Source organism: Tribolium castaneum, chromosome 9, assembly GCF_031307605.1.
Source record: "Tribolium castaneum strain GA2 chromosome 9, icTriCast1.1, whole genome shotgun sequence".
In the NCBI taxonomy this organism is placed as follows: Eukaryota; Metazoa; Arthropoda; class Insecta; order Coleoptera; family Tenebrionidae; genus Tribolium; species Tribolium castaneum.
In genome coordinates this window covers 11,194,541-11,203,808 of record NC_087402.1, presented here as the reverse complement: position 1 = coordinate 11,203,808, position 9,268 = coordinate 11,194,541, and the positions used below count along the sequence as shown (strand labels likewise).

Sequence of the window (9,268 nt, the reverse complement as noted above, 5' to 3'; positions counted from 1 at the left end):
CTAAAACTTTAAATACTCATTTTCGTCGATATTTTTAAGGTAAATTATAACTAGTTGGTTTTGCTTAGCTTTTGAAATAATTTTTTTTTGAGAAATGCTAGATGCTTTTTAAAAAAAATATTACAAAAAAAATTAAAACCCTAGAAAAGTCCGACTTTAAGAAGAAGTTAGTTGCATAACTTAAAAATTTTAAATGGAATTCCCAATTAATTTTTGCATCTAAAAGATCTTTAAATTGTCTTTGTAAAAACATTTTAACAGTTGCTGATTACTCAAATGATATTGAACTTTAAACATTAAAAAAAAATTTATTACTGTTTCATTAGCCGAAAATTAAAATTTTTAGCTAATAATAAGTTTAATGTGTCCTTTAGGCCATTATTTAGTAAAATAACAAAATTTTTTATATTCATAGCAAGTTTTTAAATTCCCGTATTAATTTCAACAAATGATCCTTGGTTTATTCTTGTGGTTATGGTGTGGTTTATTAATTATTTTGATAATAACAATGTTCATGAATAATGTGCATTGTAGCTAAAATTAACTTTTAAAGTCAAATAACTTTATGTTTTTATTATCTGTTTCAAAACTATGTAAACGTCAACGTCACATTTTACCAAGTTATTTTTTTAAATAAGGTTGACAAAAATGTAAAATAGTTATTAATAATTAGATCTCCAATTGAAACTACAAATTACATTAGCTATTGTTTTTTTTGAAGTGCATTAATAATATATAACAGCTTATTGTGAAAGAAAATGCGACGTTGGCGTTTTTATAGTTTTGAAACAGCTAATAGATAGATAATAATTTAATAATATTTGAGGAAAAAAAAACAAAAAGTAGAGTGTTCTATTTAACTTTTTCAACTTTTAACAAACTTCTTAATTTTATGTTACTAATTGCAATGCGCTTTAGCGTTTACAATTGTTTACAAGTGGTACAAATTTAAGCCTGAACTTTGCCTTTTAAAGTGGTAAAAGCCCTGCTTTTCTGCTTTCCTTTGATTTTTAGTTTTTGTGTAATACATTTGTGAAAAGTGTTTTTGCCAAAAAAATCAAATTATTTCAAAATTTAAGTAAAATCGACTCGTACAAGTTTATGTCAAAATCATGAGGATTAAAAGCTCTGTACGATTGTCGTTTTGTGTGAAAAGTAACTATGACATGGTTCTTTGGTTCGTCTTTGATGTTGGAGGTGTTTTTATTCGCAGTTGAAGATTGTTAGTCCTGGCCCTGGCGCGGTGCCTCTTTACCTGGATTAAGCCAATTCATGGCTTGTCCGTTGACAAAATCATATTTTATAACACATCGTAAACAAATACGAACCACTCTACTACCAAACACCGGAAATTTGTTTATTGGTCGTCGTAAAGCTTTCGTTTCCGACTTTTATTGTCACCTGAAAATCATGAATGGAGCGTTTTCAAGCACCTCAATAAAGTGGTTCGACTCAATCAATTCATAAATCAGTTATGTAACGTGTGGCGCAGTTTGAAATTTTCAAAATTCAACAGAACGTGTTTTTAAATTGGTTGTAATTCATTTAGTGAAATAATTACAGGCGCTTCTTATAAAAATATATTATTTAAACAATAATTATATAAATTAATGTCAATCAAGAAATTAATTATTGCAACACAAAAAATAGGGGAAATCCTACAAATGCCACGCAAAGTGTTTGCGTAAAATTTTCATCAGGCAACCAGTAAAACACTGTGCTCAACTCAAGTATGTATTTATTCTTTCAGCACTGTTTACCATAAAACACATGTCATCTTGTATTTTTTTTAATAACCAACCTCTACTAATGATGTTGTTTTCTCTCAGTATTTGTAAATGAATAAATTCTCTTGTTGATTCATCTGTTAAATAATCATCTTTAGTAATCAAAAGAATTTTTCAGTCGTGTCGTAACAAGTGACAGGTGGTAGAGTACTACAAGTACTTATACAGTAAATATCCACTATTTAATTTGCTAATTTTACAAGTGTTCGTGGCGGAATTGTACAATAAATAATTAAGTCCGGATTTTAGGTCGCCAACTTTTAATAAATGGAAATTCAAACTTATAAATAAAAATAGTCTAATATGTGAAATGTTCTAACCCAAATTACCATGTCTAGTTTTCTTAGTCATTTTTCTATGTTCTATGCTTTTTTTTCAATAAAAACCCGTATTTTTACCAAAACATCAAAAACAACGTTTTTACCCTGATTTTTAAACTTAAGTTCTAACTCAGATTTTTCCAAATCATCCATTTTTGTAGGAAAATGAGTTGATTATCAAGTTTTAGTCGTCCAAGTTTGTTGAGTTTGAAAAACAGCCCATTGAGTTCTGTTCATAAACACAAAAAATAGGGAAAATAACCTATTTTGGAGCAAATTTTATCTATTGAAACAGCATTTTTTATGGAAACTACCCTATGTTTTTTTTACTTTTTTACAAAATCGACAACAATTTTCTACCGGAAACCATTGTGGTCCCTCCAACTGGCAAATAAATTTTGAAAGCGGTAATTTCAAAAAAATCTTTCTCAAAGAAATTTTTCTAAAGGTTGTTTTTTCCTTGCTATTGCTAGTATCGGCTTCAATTTTTGCAAGCATATTTACAATGATGTTGTGCATGAATGGTGTATTTTTTTCCGATCTGTGTAGTACAATGTGTTTGGCGCTCAAGTCTCAGATTAGCAGACCAAGGAAACGGATGCAATACTAAATAAAAAATGTGTAGTTTTGTGGGGAATTAACTTCTAATTATATTGCTTTTTATTTGGTACTTCTCCGTGGTTTATTTTTTGAGATATGTATAAAAGTATGAACACATCATTCTGACAGTTCTCGGGGGCCGCCTTAAATTGAATATTATGGTAGTACTTAAAAAAATAGACAAATATAAGCAGTAAAAGAATAAACTCGGAAAAATTAATAGAACAGTTGGAATTATTCCAACTTCAATTTGTTTAAATAATAAATTGGATAAAACGCACATAAAAAATAAACTTTTCATAGTATACTAGATGTTTCAGAAATACGTATGTTAATTTTAACAAGTAACTAACAGAGCTCAACAAATAAATCTTTTTTTCTATTTGTAATTTTTCAATAAAAGTTTCGCAAATTTACCTAAAATTTGTAAAAGATAACATTTCAAAACGTGTACTTGCCCATGTTAACAAAAATAATAGTACCGAATTGCTTGCTGTGGTAAAAACGGACAATTTACCAGTTATTAATAATGCGAGTGCAAAAACACAAGCTTAAAGTTAGAGGGCTGTGGCTCTCGCATACGCTCGTTGCATACCTAGTTACCCGAAAACTTAAGCGTTTTCGCAAACACGTTGTTGCTATGGGAAGCGTGTTTTAAAATGGTGAAAACATTAATTAAAAATACGTTGCTATGGGAAACGTGTTTTAAAATAGTGTTTATAATCTAGGATTCAGATATTAAAAAGAAGGCTTAAAATGTTACCAACAAAAAAACAATTTCAAATAACAATGAAAAATTGTTGCTACGAGTATAAAAACAATACAAAACATTGACTGGCTCGTTTGCAGAAAAGAAGAGAGGAAAACAGTAAAAATAATAAATAAGAATTTTGCAAAATGTTAAATAGAAAAGTTGTACTTGATAATGTATTTTGTAACGTGGTAAAATTTATACCCGTATTTCTGATACACCCGGTATAGTTCGTATTTTTGAAAAATTGCCTTATTAGTAATTTTTATTTTATTTGTACTATGCGATCATTTGAATTTATAATTAAAGTAGGCGGTTTTTATTCTTTGTTAGTGATAAATTAGTGCAAATTGATAAGAAAAAAAGTCATTCTACTAATTAAATACTACCGTTCAAAACTTTATTATTTCACCCTTCAGCTTGGTTAATAATGATAATCAGCGTTTTCATGCAAGTTAAAAAACTAATAAAAGCGTACTCTAATTATACTTCGTGCTTTACTTTAATTAAGGAAGTTAACTGATTATGTGTTCTTATTAATTATTAATTTTCTCACACTTGGAGCTTGATTTTTTTAATTGAGGATGGGAATAAAAAAGGTCACTAAAATGTTTTGTTCGTGTATTTCATTATGTACAAAAACAACGAGACAGTTTACAAGCACCTACTTTTATCGTATTACAAAATTTAACACAACTCCTTAATAAATAACTACGACATACAATTTGTTAACTAGTCAACCAGTCCCGATTTATAAAACATTCTTACAAAACTATTTACACGTCCTAGTGATATAAGGCACAGTATGATTGATCAAAAACGTAAGTACTTATTGCAGATGAATCGATATGTAAAAAATAAAGTAAAAAATCTGGAAGTTGTTACCACTTGGGTCGAATCTCCTTAAAAATCCATTGTTGGTAGGCATTATTAATATCACACGGCATTAACGAAAGATGTGATGTCTGTGGATGTAAAGCTATACATTTCTTATGTACCCTATGCAGTATCGTATGGGTGTTTTCGTCATACAACCATGGCCCATCGACTGTACCCATGCGACAAAATGCCAGTTTGATCCCTTGGGCATCGGCTTCTATACACCTTTCGCCCACACCCAACTGACCTTTAGCATTTAACCTGATCAGTTGATTGTTACCATAACCATGGCAGTGTTGTATGGCCATGAGGGACGGAGGCCCATGGCCTAAAGTATCCAAACACTTGCTAACAGCTACAGAGCGAAGCTCCCCGAAGTGGATATTAGGCGGCAACTCTGGATACTTATCCAAAACATCGTAGGCTACATTTTCCATAAACCATTCAAAGCTTTTACAGTTGAGCCGTTTCTTTAGTGCTAACTGTTCACTAATATCCCCCATATCGAGGAACCGAGCCATTGGTTCGCGCGTATAGAAAAACTCCTTGTACTTATCATCAAACCACGTTTCAATCACTCGCTTGTAGTTTATCGTAATCAAGGGTCCCTTTTTCTTCTGAGCCAACTTACCGAAGTTATAAGGCATGAAGCTGCGATACACATGGCCAACTCGGGAACATGGTACCCACTCGATACTCCCCCCACATTGCCATATCTTAAAACTTAATTCGAAATTCTCCCCACCCCAAACCAACAAACCAGGGTCATATGCCCCCAACTCTAGGAAATACTCCCTGTTGATGGCAAACAACCCCCCGGCATGTGTTGGACTTTTGTACGGTTCGCTGTTATGTTTACGCGTGTTGAGCTCTTTCTGAGGCACTTCATTCTCCTTGTACAGCATCCCCCATTCAAAAATGCCCCGAAAATGTCGATCCTCGCCATAAACCGGCCGATACTCGAAAGTTTTATGATCAATCCCGTCAATAACCGGGACTGTCATAACGCTCCGGTCACGGTAAATGGGGGCAAGGAGCGGCGGAAGCCAGTTAGTGTTAACCTCGCAATGCGCGTCCAAAAACACGATAACTTCCCCCGTGGCTTCCTTGGCCCCCCGTGAGCGTGTGCGGATGAGGCCTTCACGTTGAGCGTTCCGGATCAAGCGAACTTTACCATTGAAGCGCTCAATGTAGGTCTCGAGGCGCGTTTTGAGGTTCTCCTTGTCGCTGAAGTCGTCGACAAGAAGCACCTCTTTGAGGATTTTGGGCGGCGAGCGGTTGATGACCGAGTGGACTGTTCGGAGGAGAACAGACCAGCCCTCATTGTGGAAAACTATGATCACGGAAGTCGAGGGGAGGTTCTCAGGGTAGTTCCAGTGCTTGCATTCGGACAATCTCGTGTCCAGGATTGTACGGTCTAGGGAGATTTCGTCGGAACAAGCAACGTTCATGCCATATTCGGACTCGGACTGATCGGCGTCGTTTTGCTGGTCTTGGCGCAAGTGGTGGGGTTTGCCCCCTTCGCCGGGCCCCTCGTGCTCTTGGGAGTCCCGGGGCTCAAAGTTGCCCAAGTCGGAGACTAGTTTGGGGCGCTCCTTGTGCGATAAACGAGCCGCAATGGGCGACTCCAAATCGAAGCCGTCTGGCCGTTGATACGAAGCTAACAAGTAGAGGATAACAAAGAGGATTAAAACGCCGCAAGCTAGTCGAATCGTCCGTGATTTCCTACTTAAATATAGCCGCATAAAAACCATTTTATTGGTGATTGGTGACTAGTCTGAAATGCGGTTTGATACCTTAGCTACATTTTGCAACAGCTTGGCTTGACTTACCTAAAGTCCGGCGTTAACTTTTCATCGGAACTGCGATAAATATTCGTTGGTTTTACTGTAAATTGAAATTTTAATCAGTCGTGGGAAATGTCAACACGTAAACAGAACCGGCGATTTTTGACATTCATTGACGTTTCGTTGCCGGTATTACAGGTCGCAACGCAAGTTTAAGGCCACAACTCCAGAGGGCGCGTGCCAATTTAAATTTAAAAATTGTGATTGTGATCAAAAAGCGTGCAAGCAATTATTAGTTATTACCAAACCGCCAAACACAGTTTTTATATTTAATTTAAGTGTGACTTTTATGCATAAATCGTGTCGGGTTGTTATTGAATTTTTATGTAAGGGATAATGAATGGTTTTTGTCACGATTTATTGTTCTTAGTATCGGGGGTTTAATCAAAATGAGCGCTGGTTTATTTGATAATTTTTCACGCAAACAATATACATTCTCTCCATTAATGGGTGTTTTCATGATATACGCTATAAAAATTTAATGACTTCCATTGAAAATGCGAGCGTGAACGTTCAGCACAAAACCCTCAATAATTGCTCTAAACCGAATTGCGACTGAAAATTCTCATTCGGGGTCGCAGGGCGGAAATTTAATGAAAATAAAATAGGCAGGTTTTTACCACCAATCAAAGCTCAATTTTGGAAAGCTTCATTTTCTGCAAAAAAATAAGAAAAAACATCGAACTAATGCCACAATAAGTTGGCAAAAAAATTATTCAGGCTCTAACTCGGTTCACTATTATTTACCATTAAAGCTTTGTTCTTTGAAACAAATTAAAAAAATATTTTGCTTTTTTAGCCAAAAATTTAGTTGAAACGCTGCTTAAACCGAATTTAAAGAAACGATAAATTAAATGTTGTTTATTATGTGCTGATTTAGAATGGATTTGTTGATAAAACTTTCACATTCTAAATCAACAGTTTTTAAATTCCCTTTATTTCGATTATGAAATTGGCTTATAAAATGGCTCAAATCGCCTAATTACTAAAAATATTGATAGTTTTAGCAAAAATCACTAATTCAGTGTTCTTTGCTCATGTATTAGTTGTTATAATTACGATGGAGACAATCGATTGATCTTTAATAAATAATTTGATACTTATCAGTCATTCGTATTATTTATAAGCCGTAAATGTATTCATTCATTAAAAATATATTCTATTACAATTTCGATGCTGAATAAAAATCACTAGTTTAAGTGTCCGTATCTTTCTCAAGTACAGTGAATTTTATTATATACTGGGTGAATCAGAAATACGTGTGTTAATTTTAACAGGTAACAGAGCTCAACAAATAAAACATTTTTCTATTTGTAATTTTTCAGTAAAAGTTTCGCAAATTTACTTAAAAATTGGAACAAATAACATACAGAAATGTGTACTCGCCTATGGGTACAAAGACAAGAGTATCGAACAATTTTTTTGTGATAGAAACGAACAATTTGAACAATTTAAAACAACAATGAAAATTGTTGTTCTGAATACAAACTAATTATTAAACACTGACCGGCTTCACAAAAGAAAAAAGGAAAACAGTGAAAATAATAAATAAGATTTTTGGAAAATGTTTTATAGAAAAGTCTTTGTACTTGATGAGTTTTCTTACGTGGTAAAATTAACACACGTATTTCTGATACACCCAGTATATTTATAGGAGCATAAAAAAAGCTTTGTGTTCTGATTAGCCTTACAGCCGTAGAACATAAAATATATTATTTTTTCTATTATAAAGTTATAATATAAAAAATAACAGATATAACAATCCCCGATTTAAACATAAAAATATCAGCTATAAAAAAAGTCTGTACATTTTTAATTTAAAATTAAGTATTTTGTAATTAAGCAAAAATTTATATCAACCTAAGTGAATTAATTAACTTTTAAGAAAATAAATAAGGTAACTACCCCGGTCTCACTGCAGCTACGCGTAAAACTATGTATGGTAGCGCTCAGCTCCATTTGCGTGTGCGTCATCTGACATTTCTGTCACTACGTTTACATAGCAGGGGCATAGCGGTGATAAACTATCAAATATTTTTTGAGGTTACGAAGTGTATAAATTAAAAAAATACAAAAAATACAGATTCACAAAACAAGAACTAATAAGCGCAGGATCAAAAACCTAACGAAACGCAAATCACAAAACACAATAAACGAACGGAAAATACTTGCGATTAACACCGATATGGTAGCGCTCAGCTCCGTTTGCGTGTGCGTCATCTGACATTTCTGTCACTACGTTTACATAGCAGGGGCATAGCGGTGACAAACTATCAAATATTTTTTGAGGTTACGAAGTGTTTAAATTATGAGTTGTTACAAAAAATACAGATTCACAAAACAAGAACTAATAAACGCAGAATCAAAAACCTAACGAAACGCAAATCACAAAACACAATAAACGAACGGAAAATACTTGCGATTAACACCGATAACACTTTCGACAACCATGCGACGACGTCTATAATTTACTGTCAGTGTCAGGTTGACAAATTCGTGACACTTGACGGTGTTGTCGAAGTGCACATGTAAATTAATGTTCAAGGATACCACCCTTAGATACCCCTTAGTTGTTTAAATTTGCATTGTTTTTGATAATTTTTTTATAGCTTTGTGTTGGTAATGAAAAAATGAAATTGATGACGCACACGCAAATCGAGCTGACCGCCACTATAACACTTTCGACAACCATGCGACGACGTCTATAATTTACTGTCAATGTCAGGTTGACAAATTCGTGACACTTGATGGTGTTGTCGAAGTGCACTTGTAAATTAATGTTCAAGGTTACCACCCTTAGATACCCCTTAGTTGTTTAAATTTGCAATGTTTTTGACAATTTTTTACAGCTTTGTGTTGGTAATGAAAAAATGAAATTGATGACGCACACGCAAATCGAGCTGACCGCCACTATACCTATATCAACTGAAAAAAAGTTATATTAGGACTTGTTATCTGTATTAATAATGTAATAGTCAATGCTCCTTAAAATTTAATAATTTTTTTAGTACACCTGAATATTTGAGATAAAAAATCGAATCATTAGGTATTTACTGTCGTAACTGCATAATTTAGCGAAATTTT

At 33.5% G+C, this 9,268-nt stretch overlaps 1 protein-coding gene across 1 annotated transcript; it reads right to left on the bottom strand.

Annotated features, from left to right (window-relative positions):
• Nucleotides 1-4,194: 4,194 nt before the first annotated feature.
• Nucleotides 4,195-6,308, bottom strand: Pgant7 (Polypeptide N-Acetylgalactosaminyltransferase 7). Its single transcript, XM_008194634.3, has 2 exons — nucleotides 6,170-6,308; nucleotides 4,195-6,114 (listed from the first exon to the last, which is right to left on the bottom strand). The coding sequence occupies exon 2, from the start codon at nucleotides 6,089-6,091 to the stop codon at nucleotides 4,340-4,342; it is 1,752 nt and encodes a 583-aa protein (XP_008192856.1). The 5' UTR covers nucleotides 6,092-6,114; nucleotides 6,170-6,308; the 3' UTR covers nucleotides 4,195-4,339.
• Between the last annotated feature and the right edge of the window lie 2,960 nt (nucleotides 6,309-9,268).

What these genes read in the sequence shown, in the direction of transcription:
- Pgant7 (XM_008194634.3), bottom strand. Translation starts at nt 6,091, where the DNA reads ATGGTTTTTATGCGGCTATATTTAAGTAGGAAATCACGGACGATTCGA.